Source organism: Hypoxylon fragiforme (assembly GCF_022984875.1).
Source record: "Hypoxylon fragiforme strain CBS 206.31 chromosome Unknown GGS25scaffold_4, whole genome shotgun sequence".
In the NCBI taxonomy this organism is placed as follows: domain Eukaryota; kingdom Fungi; phylum Ascomycota; class Sordariomycetes; order Xylariales; family Hypoxylaceae; genus Hypoxylon; species Hypoxylon fragiforme.
The window spans coordinates 269525-297211 of record NW_026054759.1 but is presented as its reverse complement, the minus strand read 5'-3'; the positions used below and the strand labels follow the sequence as shown (position 1 = coordinate 297211).

At 49.4% G+C, this 27687-nt stretch overlaps 5 protein-coding genes across 5 annotated transcripts; 3 read left to right on the top strand and 2 right to left on the bottom strand.

Moving 5' to 3' along the window:
* The first annotated feature begins 2149 nt into the window (after positions 1-2149).
* GGS25DRAFT_214062 (heavy metal translocatin) lies at positions 2150-6377 on the top strand. Its single transcript, XM_049256903.1, has 3 exons — positions 2150-2969; positions 3047-3100; positions 3168-6377. Exons 1-3 carry the CDS (start codon positions 2330-2332, stop codon positions 6143-6145), a joined length of 3672 nt encoding a protein of 1223 aa, XP_049117382.1. The 5' UTR covers positions 2150-2329; the 3' UTR covers positions 6146-6377.
* Positions 6378-7147: 770 nt separating this feature from the next.
* Positions 7148-11685, bottom strand: GGS25DRAFT_214306 (MAP kinase). The gene is made up of 2 exons (XM_049256904.1): positions 7976-11685; positions 7148-7920 (listed from the first exon to the last, which is right to left on the bottom strand). The coding sequence occupies exons 1-2, from the start codon at positions 11538-11540 to the stop codon at positions 7370-7372; spliced, it is 4116 nt and encodes a 1371-aa protein (XP_049117381.1). The 5' UTR covers positions 11541-11685; the 3' UTR covers positions 7148-7369.
* Positions 11686-13702: 2017 nt separating this feature from the next.
* Positions 13703-16868, top strand: GGS25DRAFT_530546 (DNA replication regulator SLD3-domain-containing protein; the record flags this gene model as incomplete). Its single annotated transcript, XM_049265393.1, has 5 exons — positions 13703-13825; positions 13895-14623; positions 14674-15419; positions 15473-16023; positions 16080-16868. The coding sequence occupies 5 exons, from the start codon at positions 13703-13705 to the stop codon at positions 16697-16699; spliced, it is 2769 nt and encodes a 922-aa protein (XP_049117380.1). The 3' UTR covers positions 16700-16868.
* On the bottom strand, positions 16827-19337 carry GGS25DRAFT_484527 (carboxylesterase family protein). The gene is made up of 3 exons (XM_049260472.1): positions 18413-19337; positions 18161-18316; positions 16827-18079 (listed from the first exon to the last, which is right to left on the bottom strand). Exons 1-3 carry the CDS (start codon positions 18924-18926, stop codon positions 17001-17003), a joined length of 1749 nt encoding a protein of 582 aa, XP_049117379.1. The 5' UTR covers positions 18927-19337; the 3' UTR covers positions 16827-17000.
* An 847-nt stretch (positions 19338-20184) lies between these two features.
* On the top strand, positions 20185-22153 carry GGS25DRAFT_213967 (uncharacterized protein). The gene is made up of 2 exons (XM_049256902.1): positions 20185-21027; positions 21089-22153. The coding sequence occupies exons 1-2, from the start codon at positions 20467-20469 to the stop codon at positions 21659-21661; spliced, it is 1134 nt and encodes a 377-aa protein (XP_049117378.1). The 5' UTR covers positions 20185-20466; the 3' UTR covers positions 21662-22153.
* The last annotated feature ends 5534 nt before the right edge of the window (positions 22154-27687 follow it).

The window sequence follows — 27687 nt, the reverse complement described above, 5'->3', positions numbered from 1 at the left end:
GGAACGATGAGGATTACATCAGTTCTTGTCGGCTTGCCCAGGGACGAGGCTACGTCACAGCTTATCCGTACCGTTCATGTACCCCCCCTATTCCTATTCCTATTCCCTAGGCGAGAGAGAGAGGCGAACTCGCAAAAGCGACGATGGCTCATGTGATGCGATGCGATGTGACCGCGATCTCAGAATAGTTCGCTTTTTACTCATTTTTCTCTTCCCCTGGGCCGCATCATGCCCGCCTTTCTTAGAAGTAAGTGTAAGCCCTTCTCACTTGTTGCTCTCCCCCCCCCCTTTCCTTCCCCTTGATGGATGGCTGCGCTGACGGATGGATGTTCGTGATGGCCTTTACCTTCGCCATTGCCTTCGCCCCTTTTTCTTTACGATCGCTTTCGCCGTAAGTACGTAGCACCCTGCGACGACGAGGTGATCACCTCCTCATCCGCCTCGCCTTACCTCACCTCACCTCACTTCACCATGCCGTACCTTACCCTTTAACTTACTTTGCGGCGCCTTCAATAAGCTGAGAGCATCGCGCGCGTGACTCGAAAATCCAGGGGTCCAGGGGTCCAGCGAGATACTTGCTTGCTTGTATCTTTTTTTCTCCCATCCGATCCCCATCGCGTTGGGCTAACCCGAATAGCACAGGATGTAGCGAGGTACTTCTTTCGTCTTCCTCCCCCCCCTCCTCCTCCTCCTTCCTCCTCCGCCTCATCACTCCGCCACGACCAACCAACAACCAGCTCCCCCGCGTGATCCGCTCCTCCGACCCAACGTGTGCGCTGAAACTGTGCGGAGGATCTGGGCAGAGTAAGCCCCCTCTTTCCCCCTTGATGTTGGTGGTGGCGGAGCTGAGCGGCGCGGTCGGGGTGGGGGCCGTCCGTCCGCTCAGGTTCCGAGGTCTTGTGACTTACTGACGGCTGACTGGATGCTGGGATTGGGCTTGTTCACCGTGATACGGGAGGCATGTGCAGGTTTGTAGGATGTGGCTGGCTTGCCGGCACGGGACTCCATAGGTGGGTGCGTATTCACCTCCGTAGTAGCTTTTTCGGCGTTGTGGATATACGCTGTGTCCGGGACATACCATAGGTACCTACCTACTCTAGGTAGGTTGGCTGGTATCTGGTACGATACTCAAGGGGTCGGTATACGTACCTATTACTTACATAATGTATAGCCACCTAACCTAGGTATGTTAGTGATCGTGAGGTTGTTCATAGAGATAATCCAACCCTCCCTCCTCCGACAGGGGCAATCAACTAAGGAAGTCATCATTCTTTAACCCTGACTGAATTGCAGACTTTTTTTTCCTTTACTCTGGTACATATCCCACTGTACCAATTCAACTCAAGATCTACCTAGTAGATCTAGACAAAGGGGTGGCTGGCTCTACTGGAGTCACCAACTGACTTCTGAATGATTATGTGGTTGTTGTTTTAAACTCTTTTTCATTTGCCAATCAGATAAATATATAGTTCTGGCAATCTTGGTCTTCAAAATTTATTTTTGACCTTTTTCTAGATGAACTTTCCTATGTTTGTATAACTTTGTTTTATAGACATCAGTTGATCTTGTGAATAAGAGTGGATTCAATAAAAACACCAAGGAAAATCATATTCTAGACTTACATTGTAAATCTGATGATATTTATGATTTTAGTAAAAGAAACACTAGTATTGGTTGTGATGACATATGAAAAAGAAAAAGAAAAAGTAAAGAAAGAAAATACAAAAAAGGGGTGAACTACGTAGTAGACATTAGATATAATAATCGCATGGCGACATCAATTGACTTATACTACTATCCACCAAGGCAAGCAATCGACAACTTCAAAAAGAATAGGGGCTATCGATTGAATATATCCAGTTGCCAGATCAGCTGACAGCTGCAAACAACCGAACTCGGAAGGCATATGATAGGTTGCTGCCTCACTTTCTCTACACCGACTGTTTACTGTTGCCATTTGGCCATGCATGCATATCCCAACAAGTCTATATCTCCTTCCGTCGTTACAGTCACCCTTTTTTGAGGCGGGGTTCCCGATAGGCAAGGAAGGGGACTAAAGTAGGACCCAAGTAACAACGGAACACTGAGAACCTTCCACCCGGTCATACCTCCGTGATCCCGTTACCCCTCCGTTCTTCCGAACACGGCGACGACTACCGGGACTGGGGCACTATAGTTACTAGGTAATAATAAATAATATATTTTCCCCAGATTTCCGAGCCGGTTTTTATTCCTTCCCTTCTTTTATTTACGGTCACTACCAAAACACCACAACACCACAACACCACAACACCACAACACCACATCATCGCGTAAACCAACATTAACTATGGACAATTTGAATGAGAAGGGGGGGGAGAAGAAAGAAAAAGGAAAATGCTCATCTCCCTGTTGCGCTGCACCTAAACCCACACCTCCAAAGGAAGAGAAAAAAGGTTGCAAATCAGGATGCTGTGGCGGCAACACTCCTTCAAAGGCCCCCGAGAAAGACGACTGCTGCAAACCATCCGCCTCCAAGGATGAAGAAAAACTTGCCAGTGTCGGTCCATTAGTAGAAGTGGCGGATCAACGCTGCCAGCCAGCGCCTGTGCCCGCGAAGCCAATTGAGACGTCCGGGTGCAACGCTGGCTGCTGTGCGCCCAAGCCGCAGGACAAAGACTCTTGCTGTGGAACTGCGGGATCGAATGGAGGCCCCGAAGTAGCCGATGGGTGTTGTGCAGCGAAGGACCAGCAGCAAGAGGGGAAGGATAGTTGCTGCAGTCCCGGGAAAAAAGTGGTTGTCGACGATGATTATGAATCCTGCCAAGATGCGTGTTGCGATTCCAAGGAACCAGTTGATGATGACGGTTGTTGCGGTCCGGCAAAGGAACTTCCTAAGGACGCCTGCAAGGACAAATGCTGCTCTGCCTCTAAATCGGATGCAATTGAACCGTCTTGCTGCGAGGGGAAGCAGAAGCCATGTTGCGACGGTGCGTCTATCGAGCCTAACCCTATTTTGAAAAATATCGATAGAAGGGACATGACTAACTTCATTTCAATCTACAAGCAACCTGTATCGACCGCCTTGTGCTCCGAGAGACCACTGCCAATGCCAAGCAAGGTCAGTATCATGGGTGACCCTCTTAACCTCTTAACCTTCCCAACTATACTAACACATTCACTCCTAGACGATGACGACGACGCTTCATCGAGTTCCGGCAAGGGCTCCCTCCATTCCAGGGAAAAGTCGATCCGCAAAAGATACGAGACCAGACTCGCGGCCATAGGATGTCTGTGTAGAGCGCTGATCGCCCTAGGCCAAGAATCGTGCTGCGTATCCCCCGAACTTTCCTCCGAAGAACGGAAGCGAGGTCCTAGAAAGAGCCGCCCCGCGTCTCGAGGGAAGCAGACGTCGAACTGCTGTGCGAAGAAGGCCGGAGGTTGTTGCACGAAGGCCCCGGAGCCGGAGCGGAAGATCGCGGCCTCGGGCTTGGGAGGTACGAAGAAGGCCTGTAGCAAGGGCTGCTGTGGTAAACCGAAGGAGGTCGCTGATATTACTCCTGCCAAGGAAACTGGCTGTTGCTCTGGTGGTTCATCGTCTAAAGAAGACTGCTGTCTAGAGGAAAAGATCACCCCCGTGGAGCGTGGATTAAGTAAGGATGCACTAGGGGCCATTAACCTAGAGAAAGGCCTATCCGGCTCCGAGCGCGTCGCCCTCAGCATCTCCGGAATGACATGCACCGGCTGCGAGACCAAGCTGCAGCAAACCCTCGGCAAAGTCGCCGCAGTGAAGCACCTCAAAACCAGCCTTGTAATGGCCCGAGTTGAATTCCAGCTCGACCTCAGTCTCGCCACCCCGGAAGACGTCAAGAAACACATCGAACGGACAACCGAGTTCAAGTGCGATATAATGGTGACGCATGGCTCGACATTGGACGTTATCCCGGTCGGTGGAGCCAAGCAGTTTGCGCAAGAGTCCTTGCCGTTGGGGGTAGAGAATGTAGACGTCCTGGACGATAAAACGGCCCGCATTACTTTCGACCCCGAAGTCATTGGAGCCCGGGATCTCATCTATAACGGGTTCGGTACCCCCCCGATTCTTGCGCCGCTGCAAGCCGACCCGGCGCTCGCTGCCGGGAGCAAGCATGTTCGCCACATGGGCTGGATGACCCTGCTTTCCGCGGTTTTGACAATACCCGTTTTGGTCCTGGCCTGGGCTCCATTGGAAGACCGCCCCATCACATATGGCAGTGTTTCCCTGGCTCTAGCGACTATTGTCCAAGTCGTTATCGCGGGCCCGTTCTACCCGAAGGCCTTGAAGAGTCTGGTATTCTCCAGAGTCGTCGAGATGGATCTGCTGATCGTCTTGAGCACCACGGCAGCATACACCTTCTCAGTTGTTTCTTTCGGCTACCTAGTAGGCGGCCACCCGTTGTCCACGGGTGAATTCTTCGAGACCTGTACCTTGCTCGTCACTCTAATCATGGTTGGCCGATGGGTCAGCGCTCTGGCCCGCCAAAAGGCAGTAGAGTCCATCTCTATTCGAACTCTCCAGGCTTCTACGGCGATCCTACTTTCGCAAGACGGTTCTGAGGTTGAGATTGACACCCGACTACTCCAGTACGGCGACCTCTTCAAAGTCGCTCCTCACACCCAGGCCCCCACGGATGGCGTTATCCTCTCCGGCACGACGGAAGTCGACGAGTCGATGCTGACAGGCGAATCGCGTCCGGTAGACAAGAACCCAGGCTCTACCATCGTCGCCGGCACCCTCAACGGCTCCGGTGCCGTGACGGTGCGTCTCACAAAACTGCCGGGCGAAAACACCATCAGCACCATCGCGGGCATGGTCGACGACGCGAAGCTCTCCAAGCCCAAGATCCAAGACCTAGCCGACCGAGTAGCGTCCTACTTCGTGCCCGTCGTCATTTCGCTGACCATAATCGTCTTCGTCATCTGGACCGCGGTGGGGATCAGCCTGCAAAACTTGTCAGGCGGCGAAGCCGTGACGCAGGCGGTTACCTACGGCATCACGGTCCTCATCGTCTCGTGCCCCTGCGCGATAGGCCTCGCAGTACCGATGGTTATCGTGATTGCCTGCGGCGTCGCGGCAGAGAAGGGTGTGATTTTCAAAGCGAGCGAGGCTTTGGAAGTCGCCCACAAAACCTCCCACGTCGTGTTCGACAAGACCGGCACACTAACCGAAGGCAAGCTATCCGTCACGACGGAAGAATACCCATCCGACACCGGCCGCGCCGTCGCCCCCCTCATCCTCGGCCTCCTCGCAAACGTGAACCACCCCGTCTCCTCCTCCGTATCAGCCCACCTCCGCAACCAGGACATCGCCGCCGCCCAAATCGACCAAGTCAGGTCCCTCCCCGGCAAAGGCGTGCAAGGGTACGTGAACGGCGTCCTCATGCAAGCGGGCAACTCGCACTGGCTGTCCGCCTCGCCGCACCCTGCCGTGCAGGCCGTGCTCGCCAGGGGCCACACCGCCTTCTGCGTCACCATCGGCGCCGAGCTGCAGGCCGTCTTCGGGCTAACCGACACCCTGCGCCCCAGCGCCCTCTCCACCGTCGCCGAGCTGCAGCGCCGCCGCATCGCCGTCTCCCTCCTCAGCGGCGACGACGCCGCCCCCGTGCAAGCCGTCGCCTCCGCCCTCAGCATCCCCGCCCAAAACGTCCGCTCCCGCTGCTCCCCCGCCGACAAGCGCCAGTACATCCAATCTCTCCTCCTCGCAACACCACCCCAATCCAAACCCCCCGTCATCATCTTCCTAGGCGACGGAACCAACGACGCCGTCGCCCTCGCCCAAGCCACCATCGGCGTGCACCTCTCCTCCTCCTCCTCCACCAGCACCGTACAAAACGTAGCCCAGTCCGCCGCCGACGTCGTCCTCATGCGCCCCTCCCTCTCCGCCCTCCTCTCCGCCCTCGACGTCTCCCGCGCCGCCGCGAGGCGCGTGTACTTTAATTTCGCGTGGAGCGCCGTGTACAATGTTTTTGCGGTGTTGCTTGCCGCCGGTGCTTTTGTTTCGACTGGTGGGAGTGGTAGGGGTGGGGGGGGAGTGCGTATTCCGCCTGAGTTTGCGGGTGTGGGGGAGCTGGTCAGTGTGTTGCCTGTTGTTGTGGTTGCGGTTAGTTTGCGGTGGGTTAGGGGGCTTTGAATGGTTGGGGAGGGGCAGAGGTTGGGAGGGAAGGGAGATGAGGTAAGAGGCCTTGGAGAGAAAGGGGTTAAGGAGGGAGAGAGAAAGAGTGAAGCGGAGGTGGTTTAGGGGCTGGTGGGTGCGTTAGGATGAGAGTCAGTCAGTCAGTCAGTCAGTCAGTCACGAAGAGTCATATTGGTAGCCGTATTTACCTGATTTAAAGGCAATGTCTATATCTATTGTGTGCAGGCACCTAGGTATTGCCATATCTCATATACCTGCATGTATGTGCCTGTGTCTACCTATGCAGTTTCTATAATAGTTTTGTACGTAAGTACCTACGTACGATTTCAACCTCAACCTGCCACCTACATCCGAACCTCCAAGCGCTCTCACTCTGCATCGTAGATAACATTAGGTTAGGCATACAGTTAGCATAGCCGGAAACTAGCAATAGGTAGCCCAGACTGAAAAGATATAGGTACTAGGAAGATATTCTAGAACTATGTAGATAGGTAGGTAGGTATGTAGCAGTAGCTGTTGCGCGCTTAAGCAAATGATTAGGTAGGTTACTTAACATCGGACGTCCGGGGTAATTCGTGTATAGCAATATCAACGCCCCAAAATATGCAGAAGCAAGCTTATAACGCAGACTCAAAAAAAGGGGGCGAGGGGATGGGGGCAAAAGAGTAGAAGGCGACGGTAACAGCGACAATAGAGGAAAATAATAAAAAAGAACCCTCTCGACTCCGTCGCTCATGCAGCCGGACGTATGAATCTTATGCCATACAGTGATCCCCATTCATAGATCCGCTGTCATAAACTTATACACACTCCCATTCGGTAATAAGCAAGACACCGCCCTTACTACTTCCATATTCCATCAGTTTCCACATCGTCTTCGTCGTGAGTAAATTAGGGATGGCTGTTAGAGGAACTTGGCCCGAATTCTTCTTCCAATGTGCCCTGATGCCAAAAGCTTGGTACGGCAGATTCGGACTCCGCTCTCGCCCGATTAGCTGACTCTCGGATGTTTGCTCTCCTCGCAGATTCCTGCGCAGCTTGTATACTGGTTGGAGGAAACGATCGAATACTCGCATCAGAAGTTCGGCGATTACTTGGAGAAGACATGATTGTATGATGTTCAGCTAAAGGCGATGACGTGGGTTCGTCCGGTGACGAGACATCCTCTTCGTTCATCTCGGCAACCAGGACAGAAGGTAAGTCTTCAGGGGGCAAGTATTCCTAATAAAAGCCGTCCCCACCCGCACTTCCTCTGCTTCCCGCCGACAAAGGATGCGGTGTACTCTGAGCCGAGTTGCTGCTAGTGTCGCTCGGTGTCGGAGGCTCGACGACTTGGTTGCGAATGCACATGATCCACTCATGCTGGAGCAACTCGACAGCGCTTGCCCTCCTCTTTGGATCCCTGTAGAAACACTTGTTCAAGAAATCAATTCCGGAAGGACTCAACTGATCGGTGCTCGGAAGCTGTGGAGGATTGCCCTGAGCAATATTATACATGATTGCCCATTCATTGTCCAGATTGGACCATGGCCGACGACCAGTTACCATCTCGAGGATTACGCATCCTAATGACCACACGTCTACCGCCCCGGCGCGTCCTGGATTTTCACCCTTGATGACCTCTGGGGACATATACATGGGCGTGCCGGTCATCGACTTATTAGGTTTAGTAGCGGCAAGGCCATGGACAAGAGTGCGCCCCTGACGTGCAAGGACTTTGGCAGCACCAAAATCGACGTATTTGATAACGCCATTGTGGTCAAGGAGGATATCTAGATGCACGTTTAGTATAGAACTAGTCATATGAAAAACGAGCGCGAAACTTACTCTCTGGTTTAATGTCGCGATGGGCAATGCCGCTTTCGTGCAGGTAGGCTAAACCCTCAAGCAGCTGAAGTGCATAAACCATAACGACTTGTTCATCCTCGATCCGACCATGTTCTAATAAGGCGGCTAAAGAACCCCCTGAGCAGAATTCCATAAAAATATAGACCCTGTCGCGGTGAACCTCAATACCATAGTAGGACACAACATTTGGATGATCAAGCACCTCCAGAACACCCATCTCATCTTTGATCTGTGTTGCGATTTGTGGAATCAACTTAGGGTCTTGTAGTCGGATCTCCTTGACAGCCATGAGATGACCGGTATCCAGATTCATTGCTGCGTAGACATTGCCGAATGTGCCGCCGCCAACAAAATGCCCCTGCTGCCATCTCATCGTTACGTTAGTCGCAGAAGATGACAAGTATGCAAGCGACCGATCGACTTCGTTTGAAACCTCCAACACTCGTCCGAGACCTTGCCTCTCTTCAACATTCCGTCTCTGTATTTCGTCAATGTCGGCAAGTCGAAGCGATCGTTGCTCTTGTATATATTTGATGGCTTCCTCGTCGTCAAGTATTCGGTTCTTGTCGAATCTCTTGAATTGGCTAACCAGAGCCTCGATCCGCTCCCGTTCTAGTTGCGCTGCTTGGTTGGATTTGGCACCTAGAATATCGAAATGCGAGATGAGAAGCGACATACAGCCGGATACTTTGGCCCGTAACTTTGCGTACTCATCATCTCCCAGCCCTAAGATATGTCGACCTCTTGTCATGCCCATCGCAAACTCTAGTGCCGGTACCGCCCAACGAAAAGACTTGCGATCGGTTACCTTACAATCGTCGCAAATAAAGCTGACCCAGTCCAGACTTAGCTTAGTGAGCTTCATGTTGTTCATCTGGCGCCGGTTACTGTCCATATAAAGGAGCGAACGCTGGCCAAATTCTGTAGCGAAAACGAAGCATGTCTGGATGAGATCTTGGCAATCTAAGCCCTTGGTCTGTTTTCGGATGATTTCAACACTGTCCATGAATGTATTAGACAGTTTAAAGCCGACCTTGCGGATCTCAAAAAGTCTCGTGTTCACTTTATGTAGGTTCGAGCGCGCCTCTACAATGAGGTCGAGATGCATTTCGATAGTATCTAGAAAGAGCTTCCGAGCATTGGCTAATCTGACTTGGGATCCGTCCGCGATTAGACGCATTTGACCCATCTTGAGATCAGTCGACTCGATGTTTAGACATTGAGTGCGTCGGTTGCCAAACCAGTGCAACGGGGCCTCCGGGCGAAGTATCAATATGTATGGATCTGTTGGGTCCTCAGAAATCTGTTCGTGGAAACAAGTCCGAAGTACTGTCTGAACCTCCCCGTCACGGCCGCTTAAGGCCGGTGATGCTATGATTTGGATTCCATCGAATTCATCGACTAGGAAATGTCCAGTAACCGAAAGCCGTTCATATAGGGTTCTGAGACCCTCAGCACCTAGAGATATACTCATATCCGATGCATTCTCGTAGTGTTCACTCAACATCCTCGAGAACCGCTGCAGCATTCGTTGCCGAACTCGTACGGAATCCAGCATCTGCATGTATCGTTTACTCATGTCGTCTGCACTTTCTTTTGGTTTCCTCTGCAGCTCACGTTCAAACGTTTGGCTGAGACGATTTAGAGCTTTATATGTGAGGTTGCTGAACTGTTCTGCGACTTCAATGTCACCCCCAACAAGATGTCGACCGATTTCGTTGGCGAAATCCCATTCTTGAAATAAAACTTCGGCCTCTTTGAAAGTATTCTTGTTTCTGCTAAGCTTCCAATTCAACATCTTGAAGTAATATTTAAGGGCATCGAGTACAACCTGGTCAAATGAATCATCGATGCATGGTGGTAAGTTCCATCCAGGTTGAGACTGGGAAACCGTGAGGTTTTCTTGCTTAATTCGGATCGCAAGTTTAAGCAGGATCTCAAACTGAGAGATCATCTGGTCTTGGAGAATAGGCGTTTGCTGGGTGGTCTCCTTCATCTTCCTAGCGTAAGCTACTCTGACCTTGATTATTTCTTCGATCAGCCGGGAGGGGAAGCTAATAAGGGTGAGAATCTCCTCGATGTATGGGGGGAGATGTCGCTTTTGAAAGGCGGCGGAATTCATAATAAGGGTCTCCTTAGCCTTGGCAATCGTAGTCGAGATGGGCGTTAGCATACTTCTTCGAATAAGGGTCTTGGTCTTCAATGCATGCTCATGCGTTGCTGTTGCATCGTCTTCGTGTAATGACCTTAAGCCATCCTCTTTTAAAAGACGATCCAAGAACGAAGTCTCGTCGCTGAGACCGTGGGTGCTTGGAGACCTTTGCTTCGTCCGTTGAAAATCCAAATCGTCATTGCCAACCCATTTTTTGAGGATGGATAATTCCGTGTTAATCATCTCGTTGGTGTTATACCATGACATAACCGCATCATTAGCCTCTAGGAATGGTTGTGCCATGGCTTGCGAGTGTGCGGTTCCTAGGGCTTGCCACGAGGGATACAGGCTCTCGCATTTCTCAATCTTTTTTACAATATCCCGAACCTGCTCGATGGCAGGCTTGCCGGCTGCTGTCTCGCCTTGAACCTCGAACCTAGTGATTTCATCAATCGTACGGTCAAGGTTTCCCCGCGCCTCCTCGACTACTCTCCGCTGAACAGCAAGAGACCGGCCCGTTAATTTGGACCTTATGCCGAGCCATAATTCGGCCTTGTACGTCGTCTTCCCACCTGATAATTCCGATGTACCAATAAGTCTCTTTTTCTCCTGCTTCACAACATCGCCGGTCAGAACTGCGGCTAGCATACCATGCCACTCTAGTCGCTCACGATTAACAGGATCTTTAATGTCTTCCTCGGTAGGCTGCGTGTCATCGATTAGGTTTTGGAACATTATGGTCTCATCATTGGGGAACCGATCGTCGAAGACCCCTTCGGAAGAAGGAGTCTCGCCTTCAGACTCCTCGTCGGAATAGTCTATACTGGGTGTGTAGGGATCGAAGTACCCATTGGGGGGTCGGTCCTGGCGCATCATGCGCAGGTAGGCAGGCTCTTGGTCGCGGAACTTATCGGCAGGATCTCGTCGACGAGATCCGGATCGGGTCGAAGTGGATATAAAGGAAGGCGGCTGTGGAGGAGGCCCTCTTTGCGGGGCGTAGGTACTGGAAGGTGTTCTCGTGACATGCGGTCTTTGTTGTTGTTGCTGCTGTTGCTGTTGTTGTTGCTGTTGCCGACTGCCCACACCATTCGCGACAGGATTGGCACCCGGATCGGTGCTAGAACCTCGTGGCCTCCCAACATTGTTGGCAACAGAGTTGGGGGCTAGCGATGCCATAGAGTTTGCGAGGCCAACATCTCCATACGGGGGAAGAGAGCCAAGTTCATCCTGACGCTCAAGCTCGTGGGGATCAGGCGGATAATCTTCAGAAGAGCCCGAGCCATCAGAATCGGTGGAAATGGCAAGAGCCCGTGGGTTTTTAACCTTATCCTGAGTGAAATCTACTTCGCCTTGGGAGAATCGGACGGCGCGTGGAGACGTCTCGGCTGACATATCGTGGAAATCAGGAAAGCAATTCGGTGGAGCCGATGCCAGAGGCAGAATTGTTGGTCAGTTCAGCATCCGAAGAAGGTTGCGCCTTTTAGGTTTGTACTTGACGTGACTGTGGAAATCGAGGGTTATGTTGTTCAATGTTGTGTTGTGGTTAATCGCTGTCAAAGTAGGTTCGCCAAGCCAAGTTAGCTATTCACGATGAACCGGGCCAGGGTAATCCATGAGTAAAAAACCCTTGGGATATTTGAAATAATAGACGAAAGTGGACAAAAAAAAGTTGGGTATTATTGACTCGGACTCTGCAGGTTTCCACTCTGTCGGACACTTTTGGATCGAATTGATTAATCTGATTAGACGACAGAATATGCTAAGCTATCATATGACAGATGCAGTGGTCAAATAATAGTCACGTACGAGTTGTATGTTGAAAGTTGTAATGTGTGTGAATTGGGAATCTTGGGGGAAATGTAGGTAGTTAGTTTTGGGTATGGCAAATGGGACATGGATGAGATGAAGTGAAGTGTTGGATGGGATGGTGACGATAGTGTTAGTATGTGTGTGTGCGCATGTGTGTAGATCCCAGGAACATTTGAATAATTGATACCATGCTAGGCAGATAGGAGGAGCAAGAAATAACATGAAATACCCAGGTATAGGTACCTAGGAGGTAATTGCCTAGGTGAGATAGCTACATGAGATACTGGAGAGTACTAACCCAGTAGGTACTTTGATAGCCCTGAACATTGAAGCTTTAAGCTAATTAGGAGGCAGTTGTACCTACCTACTATGTATGCTGGGCTACATAAAATAAAATAATAGGTCCACTGTATGGTGACTTACCGATTTAGAAGCTTGCATATGCCATAGTTATAGCGAATGGACCACATGTGCATTTCCTTACGTATTGTCCAAGTTGAGAAAAAAAAAATAAGAAAAATAAGAAAAACAGTGTAGCACAGATAAATGTTTAATAGCCATAGACAAAACATTGAAGGAAACTTGTTCAAATGCACTTGTATTTACAGTTGCACCAGCAATATGTTCAAGTTTAAGCCTGTTAACCTTTTTAGTGTCTCAAACGGTTGAATTTCTGGTTTGGTCTGGCCTTGAAGCAACGAGCTCCGCTTACTTGTGTAGCCGTTTCATCGTGTGGAAGTACAGCGCCACTGTGCCACGATTACGGAATGTGTTCTCCGGGTTATGTGTAGATTGATTAAGTGTAACTGGTGACAAGTTGGCAATGATGTGTATGTATGACCTACCTAATTGGGTATATAGTAGGTGCTATCACTGCCTAGGCTGGAGGTACATATGATGAAATTGACAGCCTTGCAATCATGAAGATATCGAGGATAGTTATCGAAGATCCAACTTCGAAAGTGCATCACAAAATGCATCACCATCATCATCACCACAATCTCGTTCAAATTGGAGGGCCAAGACGTGCAATTACTGGCTGGAGCATCTTACCTATTTTGTACAAGGTGATTGCCACTGATCACCGATCTGACCTGGACCTGGACTGGGGACGATAAAACCCATGGACCAACCATGAATCTTGATTTGATTGGGGCACTCTGAGTAGGCACGGCGGGTCTAGTGACCGGTGCGCCTCACTTGAAAGGTTCAAGTCGAACTTGCACAGTGTTGCACAGTGAACAATTGTGGCTAAATACCTAGTAAGCAGGTAAAGTGCAACCTTGAACCTTGAACTTGCAACATTGAATTAACGGGAGTACCCCTCATCGCGCATTCGCACAGTTTAAAGACGTGCAGCAGCTTGACGCGTGAAGCCGTGAGGAATTTAGTTTAAAGAAATCTTTGTGGTCTGTGCACTCTACTCCCTCCCTTCATGTTCAATGGACGTTTTTGATGTCCACTACACGCATCCATCTTACTCCATCTAAATCCATCTTATCTACTTCACTACTGTACATCATTAAACCTATCCGGTTTATTTGATAGATTACCTAAATTACTTGATTACGTCTTCTTTACTACTACTATCGAATCTGTATTGTTTACCTATATATCCATCTCGATATTCAACCTCTCCGGCGCCAACACTACAGACCGTAAATGGAATCAATTCCTGGGCAATTCATATACGTTTTGGAGCTCGGGGTTCAAACGCGTCGCGTTTACTCTCTGGCAAGATACTGATGGCTTCATCGGAATCCCGTCCAAATCCAAGTCAAGATGGAACCCCCGATAGCTCGCCTCGGAAGTTCAAGAGATACGTTGAAGCTTTGGAAGAGCTCCTCAAAGCTTCAATTGTTGTGAAGGTGAGTTTATTGGGTTCAATGTTACACATGTGCCTACTTAGGAAGGTAGGCATACTAATTAAGCCACAGGCACACCCTCCGAATCTCTCAGTCAAACCACGTAGCCTTCAACCTCTAATGCTTCTACCTCGGGAACACCTTCAGCTCTCCTTTCTCGACCTCTCTTCACCATATGGAAGTTTCGAATCGTCAAAATGCTACGAGTCCAACATCAAGATTTTAGATCTTGAAGGTCGCATGGGATCTCGGCCTGTTGTCCTCGTTGCGAGACTAGAGACTGACAAGACAATTTATGCCATTGAACGCCGAAAGAATGGCTTATATACCTTGTGTCACTTTGGCTCCTGGGTAGACCTTCAAGAACTGGAGAAGCTTGCTATAGCTGCTTATTCTCAGTTGATCGTGACGCGGCTTGATATTTCGGCAGATTCGAATTCGAACGCTTCTCTTCCACTGGTAACCCCCCAGTTACACCACGATTCTAAAAAGAGAAGGCTTGCGATTGAAGCCATCCAATCCCTGGTGAGACGGCCATCGCGATCTCTTTCCATTTCAACGACATCCCAATTGATCCCACCTACGGGGCCACCTACGCCAGCCCAAGACAGTAGTGCTGAGTCTCGGCCTACTAGCAGCCATATTCCTGGTGATGTTCTGCCAACTGAGGTGCGAGAAGTCTTAACTGAGGGTCGGACGACGAAAGCCGCTGCTATAGATGAGTTTCTTGCGGCGCCAACAGCTCAAGGTATCTTTGATAACATTCGCAGCCAATATCTCGAATCTCTTTATCATTCAATGGTCAGTTACTATGGTACATTATACTGTTTTATCTGACTGACATTTGCAAGGGTTCTCTGGCGTATTTTGCGAAAGGTCCTCTCTCACGGGCTCGTGCTACCTTTCATTTAGATTGTGATGCCAATCTAGAAATGAACGATTTGATAGACTTCTTGAAGAGCCTTGTTATGACCACTTCGCAGATTGACAAGAAATATCGAGAGTCAATCCCAGATATTATGTCCAAGATGAAGTCCACGTTCGAGGATTCAGATGTTGAAAATGGCACTGCTAAGGCCAAAAAGCGAAAGGCCCGAAAAATGAAGCTTGGGAAGGATGGGTTATATCCTATGGAAGACGGCCATGTTCGACAATGGTGGACCGCTCGAAAGCCTCAGTACAGAGATGAAGAAGAAGCTATGACAAGAACTGAACCGCAAGACGCCAAGCTTCAAGTAGCCTGGCTGCGATCAAGGGAGACGCAATTGCAGATGATCATCATTCTCGAGATTCTTGCACTGGAGCCATTAGTAACGCCACGAGATGATGGGGATTCACAACTGCCCGGACTGGCCACACTCGATGATCCAGCTACGAAAACACCCATTGACATGCCTACCAGAAAACGCTGTAAACATGACTTGCCCTCGCTTGTTGACGTACACGCGGATCGGTTATGCATTTGGCAATCCACTTCGTTAGATGATATGAAGTTGCCGGATCACTCCCAAAGGAATGAAGACTTGGAGTCACAAAAGTCATTACGGGCTACCTCAGATCCTTTGAAGGACTTCTGCGTTGATATCATTGTACCATTGTAAGATTCCCTGACTCGAAGGCCCAAGGACTAATAGCTAACTTTTTCTCAAGTTTTTCTGCAAGATTACCCGAAAAGACTGATTCGATCAATCGCAAGTTGGGTGGTCCGATCATGTTGCCGCCGTCGAAACCGAAACAGAAGAAACAAGAGAAGACAGACTCGACAATGAAACCGAAATCAAAACCAATCTCTGTGGCAAAACGCCCGGGATCATCGAAGTCCAAGACATTGGAAAGCGTTTTATCCAAGGAATCAGAGAAGCATCGACGAAGTATGTCACGTGGTCCGAGTGGTGTCATTGCATTGATGAGGTCAGCTTCGACCCCTATGTTGAAGCGAGAAGCCAGTGAGCCCATGTCTATGACGAACATTCCAAAAGCGGACTCTGTCGCCTCCCAAGATAAAGCACCACGCCCACCTATGCCCGCATCCACAAAACGCATATCAGAAGAAGATAAAGCAAAGAAGGATGCTAGGGTTAGGGCAGAGTTGCATGATGCTATAACCGCCCTTAGGCGTCCTAATAGAGAGGTGGTGGTAGGCAAAGCTATGGCTGAGGCAGCTGAGAGACAAGCCATTACCAGTCTTTCATCCCTGAGAAGTAAGTGAAAATCGGCTCGCACTAATCATTGTATTCCAATAATAACCAAATTACAGAATCGCGGAAGCCAACTCAATACCCACGTCCTCGGGATATTGTTAAAGCGACCCCCGTTGGAAACCGTTTCAAAGATGTACTGGGCATGGGTGCCAGCAAACAGTCGACTTATTCTCAGGCTGCTTCATTGGAAGCCACGCCCCCTTCTTCCATGATTCCTTCCTCGGCACCAAGGAAGCGTAGCCATGGCACCGCGTTCACTCTCGATGAATCCCCAGATGTTCCTCACTTTATGGCACCAGCGAACCAAGTAAAGGCAACTCCTGTTAGATCCTCAACTCTGAAGCAAAGCTTCCTTAGGGTCCCCGAAGCGGACGATGCCATTCTTGCATCGTCGCCTATTATGGCGCGGAAGTCATCTCAGACGTCATTTCGCGATAGTGGGATTATGATGCCCAGTTCTCCAGCCGCTGAGCTTGCCGAGACGCCAATTAAACAACGCGCTGTTTCCGCCCCACAGTCTAAGCTTGTGCTAGCAACGCCAGTCAAGAGAATATTTGGTAATGAGACCTTTGCTAATTCCGGAAAGGCCACAGGTGGCAATAAGAGGGAGTCGGAAAAGAAAACTTCAATTTATGACCGTCTAGGCTGGGACGATGACTTTGATGAATTAGGCTAATTAAATATATATATATTGCATTGCATTGGGCATGAATGATGAAAATACCTACGTACCAGGTAGGTAGGTACCGAGGTAATGAAACTATACGAAAGCATAAGAAGGGGGCATTTAGACAATGTAGCATTTTTGAGCATTGCATTAGGTACTGGAATGAAAGTTATAAACGGAGCCTATAGCTATAGGTACATTTATTTAATAGAGCAATGAACATGAACACCCGGCTTTTACTGGATGGATGGATATATATGATGATATGATGACACTTCCTTGTTCTACATATGTACCCAAGGTACGTACGTTAGAACTGAAGCTGTCTCACAACCTCTTCCGAATTGATGAACGCGCACCGCTCTCTCAGCTTCTGCGCCGCCACCGCGGGCGCTGAACCAGGCCCCTCGACCGGTGAAAGGCCCTCGTGTGGCCCGCCGGCGACGAAGATGGAAAAGGTCTCCTTCTCCTCGCCATCACCGCCGGAAAACGCCGGCGTGAACCCCTGAAACGTATCATGTCCCTCAAGCCCAGGCGCGCCGAGACTCGCAAACGTGGTCCACGAGCGGGCGCCGCGCCTCACGAGGGAATAGTCGGCGGGGGTTGGGGCAAAGGGGTACCCGTTCGTGTCCCAGTGGCTCAGGTTGCCGAAGATGTAGGCGAACTCGGAGGTGTGGATGACGCCTTGGCCGGACTGGTTGTAGAGGCTGGCGAGGATGGGGTCGAGGATGGTTTGGTTCCAGGTGTAGAGGTAGACGTTGGCGGAGGCGAGGGCGGAGGCGTAGAGGATGGGCTCGCAGGTCATGACGAGGTCCCGGAAGATGCGCGCCGTGCGGTAGAATTCGGCGGAGAGGTTTGCGGAGGGGTTGCCGGTGAAGTCGGATGATGGGTAGAGCGAGAGGAGCGTGGCGAGGTTGGAGGGGGATAACCCCCACGCGTACGACGAGACGAAGGACGCGGTGTCCTCTGCGCTTGCGATGCTGGCGTCCGTGAAGAAGGTCAGGTCGTCCTCGCACCACCCCAGCATCATACTCACGTTGCGCGCGAACCGCTGCTCGGCAAGGAGGGTTGAGGGCGCTGCGGGAAGGAAGTCGCCGTCGACGGTTGGCAGCCATATGTCCCCGATGTTGTGCGCCAGGTCGTCGAGATATGTGGCCTCGGCGGCGGCCTGCAGCGTTTCCATGTCTAGGTTTCGCAGGCACGCGACCGTTTCTGGTGAGTGCAGCGCGGTGGTGTTGCACCCGACGTGCTCTACTACTCGCTGAAAGGCGTCGATGCTGAAATTGCCGGTGATACCTGGTTCCAGCACCTGGCTCTCGCTTATGCCTCGCTGGAACGGCACGGGCTTGGTGCCGCCGTAGGCCATGATTTGTAAGCCGACGGATACGCCTAAGGTGTGATTGTATCAGTTATGGGGGGGGGGGGGGGTACAGAGGAAAGGGGGGTTAGTATAGTAGGGTATATGCGTACCGCCGGATGACTGCCCGAAGATGGTGATCTTGTTCGGGTCGCCGCCGAAATGCGCGATGTTGTCCCGCACCCATTCAATGGCGAGTCGTTGGTCTCGCAATGCCGCATTCTCCGAGCCTTCGGATCGGAGGGCGTCGGATTGTGCGAATCCGAATACTGCGCATGAAGACGTTGTATTAGTGTTGATTATCTGTTTTGAGCAGTATCTACTAGGTAGGTACCTGAGTGGTTTATAGTAAGATGATCACTTACCTCCGAGACGATAGTTCATCGCCACGTGTATCACAGGAAGTCCGTTCTCAACCGACTCAAGGATCATACCGTCCGGCGCCGTTGTCAGCTCGTTGCTTATACCCGTGAAGAACCCGCCGCCATATATCCAGACGAGAACGGGCAACGGTGGGTCCTCGGCGGCTATACCGCGCGGCCGTGCCACGTTCAAGTGCAGGCAGTCCTCCGAGATATGAGTTGTATTAGTCAGGGTGAGCGGCGGTAACCCCTGGCCTAACGGCTGTGGGCAGGCGGGGCCGACGGACCGCGCGTCGATGACGGTGCCGGGCTCCGGTACGACGGGTTGTGGCGGCTTGAACCGGTTTGCACCGCTCGTATCTTGGCCATACGGGATGCCGAGGAATACTTCGATGCCATTCTGGTTGAGGCCTTGGTACGTGATGTTGTGGGTGGTGTCGGCAACTAATGGATCTTGAGCCGCGACAGAGTTGGCGCTTAGTAGCAGCCATGCGCTGGAAAGAGTTAGTGGTATCATGGTCCTTGGACTTTGGCTTTCAACGTCATGGCCTTATGAGTCTTCAAAGTTGCCTTTGTTCAATATCGTCACATTTTATAGTCGTTCGTAGGTTCTTCGTTCTCTAACTTTGACGGCTTTAGGCAGCAGCAATATAATACGAGTTTGCGCGACATAATACGTTTATAAAGTGGATAATGCTCATTATGATTTGTACGCCTACCTTGAGATTCCTATTCATGGAAAGGCTCTTGTTGGTGAGAGTTGTGTTGGACGCCCAACACTTGTGCTTACAACCGTAAGCCTTAAGAGAATGCATTGGAATGTAAGAAATATGCCCATATGGCACATTGATGAACTGGTTAAGATTTCAATAGACATGTTAGCTGGCACTGAATGTGACTCGGGATCCAGTACTATGTCTGTATTTTGATAAATGAAGAAACACATTCAAGTTTTCGTCTCATGATGATTCTATTTAAACATTTCGCCTATTACAAAGCATGTGTAACACAGTATTATCTAGGTTTACGATAGAAAGTTTACACATAGTTACTTAGGTTGTACGTAGTATGGATTATATAATCTGTCGACCCAATTAAATATAAAACCATACATATGCATGTCCTCTTCGGCTCTTCCCTCTTTTCTTACTATCACAGTAAACTCTCTTCTCCCTCCCTAATTGGTTCACTTCTAAACCCTCACCGCATCATAAGCAAACCCGACGATAATACCATGGCTTCTGCAGTGTTTCGTACCGGTCGCACCACACTTGTATACTATTGAGGGCAATGCTAACACTAGGTACTAGGTATTGTACATATATCAGTACTTACTTGCATAGCCCTGGAGTACTTGGATCAAATGTCGATAAGCTCAAGACTGCCCAGCCAATGGTTTGGCCGATCATGGCGGACGGCATCTCAAATTCAAAACCAAGAAGACCCTAACGTAAAAGCCGAGACTTTGATTGTTGCACTTGGGATGGAATAGAAACGACACGGGATGGGTTGATGTGCTGCAGGGACCAATCCAGCGAAGCACGTTGTCGAATTCTCGTCTCTGATTGGTCTACAGTTCCCTTCAACCAATGTCAGAGCTCAAACTGATCGCGTGCCTCGACTCGACACTTCCCAATGCTTCGTTTGACATTGAAACTTTTCGTCATGTCTAATATACCTCTCTCCATAGATTCCTCTAGAATTCATCTCTTCTTAATTCCAAGCACCATCCAGAACTCTGACCTTATCAGCAACATCCATACTTGCGTCGATTTCTCCATATGGCATCTTGAAGGAAAAGGATAATTCAATCCTCTTATCCTACCACCCAGTACTCACTACTGTTTTGCGCCTATACTACCGTCTTGCCTAGCTTTCTGTCCCGGAGCTCGTAATCTGCTGTGGTGAATTTGGTCTTTCCCCCCAAACCCGAATCTTTACCCGAGCCTGACCTAGGGTACTCTAAACACCCATCACTTACACTTCCGACTGAAGTCTGAACATTTATCATCTTGTCGTGTGACCGAGAGAAGTAGCGCATAAAATCACTATTCAAGATGACACGTCCCAAGATGCCGCCAACGCCGGCGTCATCTACTGAGATGAAAAGTCAGGATCATTCACGCAAGCTATCATCCCTACAGATGTCCTTTGAACTGCCCCCGTCGGCCTTGACGTCCCATACGAATTCCCAGACACCAAAATGTGGAAGCAACACTTCGCCCGTATCACCAATGACTAAGACAGCTTACCCTGTCCAGCCGAGCGAGACGGTCAAATCGAGGAGACGATCATCCGCTGCGCAAAAGGAAACATTCGCTCTTCCCCCGCCCCCCACAAGATCTCGTAGGATCATTCAGATGAAACCTCGTTCTCAGGAAGAGCCGGCTTCACAGGACGCGTCAGATAAAGCAACTTCCACGTCCACTAGTAAGAATACGGGGTCAAAGAAGAAGCAGCCATCGGCAACTAGCGCTGCAGGAAGAAAGATTGCGAGAAAGACAGCCCACAGTCTCATTGAACGACGTCGGAGGTCTAAGATGAATGAAGAGTTCGCAGTGCTCAAGGGTTTGATACCTGCCTGCACGGGCGAGATGCACAAGCTAGCTATCCTTCAGGTATTCTCTATGAAAATTAGTTCGTTACTTTGACTTTCCGTACTGATGATTATTCACCCAGGCTTCGATTGAATATGTGCGGTACCTCGAGGACTGTGTCACTAGTTTGAAAGAACAACACCATGGTCAATCTTCTGCACCGGCTCCGGCCCAGTTTAGACTCCCCGTGCTTAATGATGGCGACGCATATGATATGGACGATAAGGAGGATGACGAGGAAGAAGGTCAAGAGGGTCAAGAAGACGTTGAGATGACGGGCTCCGAGGCCCCTTCACCCGTCTATGCTCAGACACCTGCTCGTTCCAATCAATCTTCTGTATCGCCGGCGCTAGTTGCACAAGATGCGCGAGGGAGGCAGCAGTCGTACTCTTCGGTCTCGACCGAGTATCGGCATTATAGTTACAGCGGACCAGCCACGACATCGCCCGCCTTCAGTCCTCGAGGATACCCACAACAGCCTTTGGAGACGATGTCCGCGTCGCATTCCACACTTGCCAGTCCAACCCTAGGCCCTCAGCAGGACCTAGATCAGGAGGCGTCCGCGGCGCTCCTCATGCTTAATGTAGCTCGTAGGGCGACCGCCAACGCTGGTCCGGGAAGGGGCATGAGCGTTAGGGACTTGCTCAGCTCATGAAATTTCCTTACTCATGGATTTATTGGGTTCGTAACTCGGCGTCGGTCTTCGGTCTTCGGGCTTGGGTAGGAAGGTACACAGCGCAGGTTCGGGTGGGTTTCCTGGTTGGTGGGTGGGTTTATGCGTACATATTTTTTTCTTGCTAGCGGATTCGGAGTGGCCGTCCGTACTGTATATCTATACTTTCACATCAGGAGACACATGGGTTGATGATAATGTCATTAAAAATCTTGGGGACTTTTGGCATGGGTACGATGGATGGATGGATAGGTTGGTTGGTTGGCTGATGCTACTCGGATAAATAGGCACGTAGGTTAGGTCAGGTTAGGTACTTACCCTACTCTACTGTATCGAAGAAAGGGTAAAATCACGAACTGCACAAAGGGCGTCTGTGCGTTAGTTACATACCAAGGGCCAAAACTAAACTCCGCTTGCTGTGCCGCGCGCTGACGAGCTAGTGGCGGTTATTAATTGTTTTGTCATATTATAACCTACCTAAGTACTCTACCTGGGTACTGCGTTCTGGGTTCTGGGTGCTGGGTACTGGGTTTGTAGGTGGACAGTCAGGCAGTCAGGCACCAGTGTCGTGGGATCGATAGGGGGGGGCATGGAAACCTTGGAAGGGAAATGGAAAAGGGGTATGGTATGTAGGGACCTACATAGTCCCCCTTGTTACGATGCAGAAGAACCGTAGCGAATGCCCCTTTTCGATCCATCCCGTTGGGTGCCTACCCAGGTGCTAGGTTAGGCTTCCGTGTGCATGGAACTAGTTATAACTATGGATGTATATACTGTGCTTATAAACCTTGGAAGGCATGGAACCTGGTTATGCGAACTCGATACCCCTTTCGTTTGGATTGAGGGCTGAGGAGGGAGGGTTCGTGGGTGCGTGTGGTATGATTACGGTACCGGATGGGTGGGAGTGTATGTAGGTATGTACCTAGGCAGGTATATCGTTCGAGAACTTTGGAAAGACGTCGGGATGGTTACCGATGCTTTGGTGCTGGAGGGCACTGTCTCGTCGGGTGTCTGTATGGGATGCATTCTTAGTTTCAGGGCCTCTGAAAGGGCTGGCTGGCTGGCTTGTGGATGGAGAGTGCCGTGGTGTTGGGCCAGGTGTGTCTATGTCGATACCTTGCCTTTAGGTGGTCGTGGTGGATATTTGGAGAGTTCTTCGTCGATGGCATTGATACGTTTGTCCCTGCCTACTTACCTAAGGCCTTCGAAGATCTAGAAGACCTAGAGGCCATGCATTTTGTGTAGACTATCACGAGGCAGGACCTAGAAGAGGCAGAACATCGTCGTTGTTGCGTGGGGGTTTCTAGCATCTCCTCAAAGACTATCGAGGCTAGATATATATATTTGTAGCCGTCTTTGTTGTATCTAATTACCTATGTAGGACCTTTGGTACCCTAGCGGGAACCCCTATTCGTGAGAATCATTCTAAACTTCGTCCAGCGAATCTATGCATCACCAATGATAGAAATTGGGAGAAGCATTCCAGCTTAAAGAATTATTCTAACTGCTGATATCCATGCCTAGGCATGTATCTCCCAAGGAGTAAATCAACGGCTTCGTTTATCTGTATCTATAGGATTCAATGTTTTCGTCTTCATTGTGTTAATTATGGGTGTAGTGAGACCGAGGCTAGGAAGTATCGAATGCTGGGAGGGAAGGATGGAGGTATGCCCCTTTTACTCTTGGAGGTGACACGATTCGGGCTGTATGCTGACAATCATTAGGAGTTGACAGTTTACCTGTAGCCATATTGTTCTGACCATATCAAAGCTAGCTACTGACGCTCTTCAAGTAGATTACACGAAGCGTTGAGCTCTATGTCCGCCATATATACGACTTCTGGCACATATCGAACCTAGCAGTTCATAAGATTCCGTCTTCTTTTCTCATTGCAGTGTAGCTCTGCTAACCCAGAACTGTGTCGATGACACCTAGGCTAGAATGGAACATGGGAGTTGCGGAAACTAGGCGGGAAGCCTGGTCTGAGCCTCGAGTTTCTGGAAAATTGCTTCATTGAGGTAAATATCGCGGCCCCCTAACGTACGAATTAGCTCGTATGATCTTGGAGGCACTCTGACCTGACTCTTCCCATCTCGTCTAGCTGAATACTTATATACTAACCGTACTTCTCTAGGTACATAGGTGTCCTCCTTTCACAAAACAGGGGAGAACCGTCTCCCCCTACCATAGCATGTGGCACAGCACATCAGGTAGTTGCAAGAAAACGGCACAGTCGAGCCAATTCTCGCGATGACCCATCCATCATATGTATATTTTCCGATCATACCATATGTTGCACGATCGATTCAACTCAAGATCTGAATGTGCCGTCGAGGTAGCCCTAGGAGAGGCACATGAAAGCAGCTGGTTCCAAACGTCTGGGTGCTTTATTGGCATTCACGATTCGAGATACGCGATTCACGATTTACGATGCAATAATGCATACCCAGTATATAGTAAACACCCATGTTATTTGATGCAGCACTTCCTCAATACAGCTACAAAATATGGACATATAGAACCCAATTCTAGGTCAAGTTATGGAGTAACTACGTTGCATAAGAGTTAGTTTCGAGGATTCATAGTGCTAAACAACATGAACTTGAAGTACCTAAGTTGGTGTATCTTAGGTATATAAAGACAATGAATCTCACGTAGACCGTTCTTGTTTTACAAGAGCTTCATCGGAATACACATAACATCACGTACGGTGTTATAGTACGAGGTAGTTAGGTATATTGCTAGGTTCTAGGTTGATGGCATGATTTAGAGCAATCAGATAGAGTTCTCACCCGTTCTGACTACAGACACTGAAATGGACGAGGACTTTTCCAAGACATCTTTGATGTTTAAGCATAGCCTATACATGTGCATCTGTTACAACTACAAGGAAGTCCTTTCCAGAGCGCTTACACAAGGAGTGATGATAGAGAAATACGGCATATAAACTGGCCAAAACTCACGGAGCAGCTTATAACTGTACATTTACTCCTTGCTTCATCAGAATATACTTAGGTTGTTCCTACTGAGAATATCAGTCTATTAGAGGTCCATTACGTGATCCCCAAAGAGCATGTCTTAGTACCTCATCCCTTACACCAGTAGTATATCGAGATCTTGACCCCCATCACGCCCACGTTACACATGTACGACCACGGGAACGGGAGCTACCATTATGCTAGAATAGGAAGGTGGAGGTAAGCACAGCGTTGTTCTATTGGCTCAATCACAAGTACCGCAAAAGGGAGAGTTCCGGCTTTTGGGATGGAAATCCTGGAGTTCGTGGGCTACATAGCAAACAGGATCGAGTGGGTGCTTCGATACACACCGCATTATGCAAGGCCTATCTTTTTTTCCTTCTGGCCATAGCCCTGGGAAGTTAGCTCAATGCGTTGAGATGATTTTGTTTCGGAGAGCTGTGCTATGGAGGTATGTATGGATGTACATAGGTCAGTATTTACTAGTGAAATCTTGGTGTTTAGAATCGAATTTCGATGGGCATCGGGACTGGAATGTTGATCGATAATTTCATGAGCTTGGTGTTTCACAACAAAAGTTCATACACTACAGAAAGCATTGCTGGAGCTACGTGCCCTGATTTGGGGTTTGATGAACTGCCCAGTGAAATGACACCTCCTATTTCCCAAGGATCTAACTAGCTAGTAACTATCTGCGAGATCTCACGCTTCTGTGAAGAAACTAGAAGCATGCTTTAGCGATCTGGATATCACAACTCGGCATTGCATATATGCACTAGATCGGATATTATTGCCTCGTGGTTGAACTGGAATAGGGGGAAGACCTGTGGGACATGTAACCCATGAACACTGTGCAGAGAGATCTCACCCCCTATGCAGTATACCAGGTACGCTTAAATCATACCAAGGCCTCAGATTAACGTACGTATACACACACAGCTGTCGCATTTCGTGGAGGTAAGTAATGCTGAGCTGAGCACGACTCTGGTACCTGACATTGTCGATCATGATTAATACCGGCTGACATGTCATCGAGATTCTCGTCACCTACATATTCAGTGGGGTTGGTGAGGCCATTCACCCAATACCTGCCTCCCTCAATTACCCATTCATATCGTATACGTGAAATGAGTACCCCATCGAACGTATGTCGAATTGAAAGACTCTGCTAACTAACTAGTTAAAATCAATGCCTACTTATGTGATTAAACAGCTAATTCCAGTAACCAATCTGATCCTATTCCGACACCTTTTATGCTGGTGGATATCAAGGCAGTTGTTTAGCGTTGGAAAACCCATTGCATGCTACCTAAGTACCCGTATCATGCTGCCATCGAAACATGTCTATGCAGGTAAGTGATGAGAATCCTAATACATGCTAGGCACAGGCAGCCACGATCCCGTGATTCGCCATCAGTGGAAAGGGGAATCTTCATTTGAGAATGCCCTTCCCCCTATCTCGCGAAAATATCCGACGGTTCGGACCTATCTTTCGTTTAGACCGCAAAACCATGGGCATAGTAGGCAACAACTTTGGGAGGTGATTGATTCTAGGCCTTTTAGGTTGAGTAATTTCTTTCACAGGGTTACTATGCAGTTGGTGGTGGTGCTGTTGGCTGCAAATCGCCGATGGTTGGGATACCTAGATGGCTGAAACTTCAATTGACACAGGAGATGTTATTATCTTTTTTTTTTTCGGCCACTTCGCATGCTTGACCGTCCGATCCTCCGAGCGTCCGAGATGGGCCTCGAATTGAAACACAATGGTTCTAAAGCTGTGAATTTTAAAGGTGGATTTTTCCTTGGAAAACGAATTATTATGGGAACGCGGAGAAAAAGACCGTGGTTAGAAGTTGTATGATGAAAAGATAAATTTGACGAGGTGACTGGACCATACCTATCAGTAGAACCAGGCTATTCGTACGGATGGATGGTAAGGGTATCGGACTTATTGTGAGCTATGCAAAGTATTGCCATAGATAGATCGAGCTACGATATCCATTAAGATGGCGACATACAGTACGCGTGTCTACTATGCATGTAACTACACTACATCATAAATACTAGGCGTGCACTAGGCCGACTACACTAGGTACCTACTGTTACTGTACCGTCCGGCAAGTTCCCCCTTTCGCCAGACGAGGCATATCTACGGAACATAGTAACCTTACAGCCCTAGGCTAGGCATTTAGTGTAGGCTGATAGGGAGCCGAATTGACGCTACCGACAGCCTAGAACTTCCCCCGAGTCGACCTTGTACCGACTGGGTAAGTTGGCGAAGACCGCATTCTGGCCGTAGCGTCCGCGGGCCTATCCCCACATGCCCCCCTGGTAAGTAATTATAACCCCCCAGCCAATAATTGCTTCTGGAAGTGATTCTACTGATATGATATGTTCTGGAATTTGGAGCCTCATGTCGCAAAGCCTTTGGCCTAGACTGTTTATGGTATCGTACTGATCTATGCTACGTACCTAGGTGTGCATATTTCGTAACATGTCTCTTTACGAGTAGATATATGATTACCGAGGTAGATATCTACCAAATGTGGTGCTTTCTTTTTCATTAGAGGAGTAGGATCTGAACAGTATCCCGAAAAAGCAACTCTTATCCGTCACAGGACACAGGCAAACAGATGATAGGATTATGCAAGCAGGCTCGGCACGTATAACATGGAGTAATATACACCTGCACCCATGTATGTATCCCACTCTCGCGGAACCACGCGTGGTTCCATCGAACCAAACTCATCACACTCATGGTTCTCATGTACGTCCTAGGATTAAACAACTGCAAGGGGGACTGATGGGTGGTCTCACGTGATCGGTGCCTCGCTCATTGAAGGTGGCCAGTGGCCACAGGCAATGCAAAACTGGTTAGGTGGTTAAGAATTCACGTGGAAACGCTACTTAGTCCGATGGTAAGCCCTGTTTAGTTGATGCGGAAATCTGGGGGAGACCTCCCTCGCTTGAGCTACCCTTGGATCCCGTAAGGGAAGGGGGGTCGGAACATCGGACGGTCGGAGCTAGGGC

Bases quoted from the DNA above. Each gene is read 5' to 3' on its own strand.
- GGS25DRAFT_214062 (XM_049256903.1), top strand. From the start codon at position 2,330: ATGGACAATTTGAATGAGAAGGGGGGGGAGAAGAAAGAAAAAGGAAAA. The intron at 2,970-3,046 runs GTGCGTCTATCG...TCAATCTACAAG, and splicing joins GCAGAAGCCATGTTGCGACG to CAACCTGTATCGACCGCCTT. The intron at 3,101-3,167 runs GTCAGTATCATG...ATTCACTCCTAG, and splicing joins CACTGCCAATGCCAAGCAAG to ACGATGACGACGACGCTTCA.
- GGS25DRAFT_214306 (XM_049256904.1), bottom strand. From the start codon at position 11,540: ATGTCAGCCGAGACGTCTCCACGCGCCGTCCGATTCTCCCAAGGCGAA. The intron at 7,921-7,975 runs GTAAGTTTCGCG...ACGTGCATCTAG, and splicing joins TCGCGACATTAAACCAGAGA to ATATCCTCCTTGACCACAAT.
- GGS25DRAFT_484527 (XM_049260472.1), bottom strand. From the start codon at position 18,926: ATGATACCACTAACTCTTTCCAGCGCATGGCTGCTACTAAGCGCCAAC. The intron at 18,317-18,412 runs GTAAGTGATCAT...CTTCATGCGCAG, and splicing joins GATGAACTATCGTCTCGGAG to TATTCGGATTCGCACAATCC. The intron at 18,080-18,160 runs GTACGCATATAC...ATCACACCTTAG, and splicing joins CTTCGGGCAGTCATCCGGCG to GCGTATCCGTCGGCTTACAA.
- GGS25DRAFT_213967 (XM_049256902.1), top strand. From the start codon at position 20,467: ATGACACGTCCCAAGATGCCGCCAACGCCGGCGTCATCTACTGAGATG. The intron at 21,028-21,088 runs GTATTCTCTATG...TTATTCACCCAG, and splicing joins ACAAGCTAGCTATCCTTCAG to GCTTCGATTGAATATGTGCG.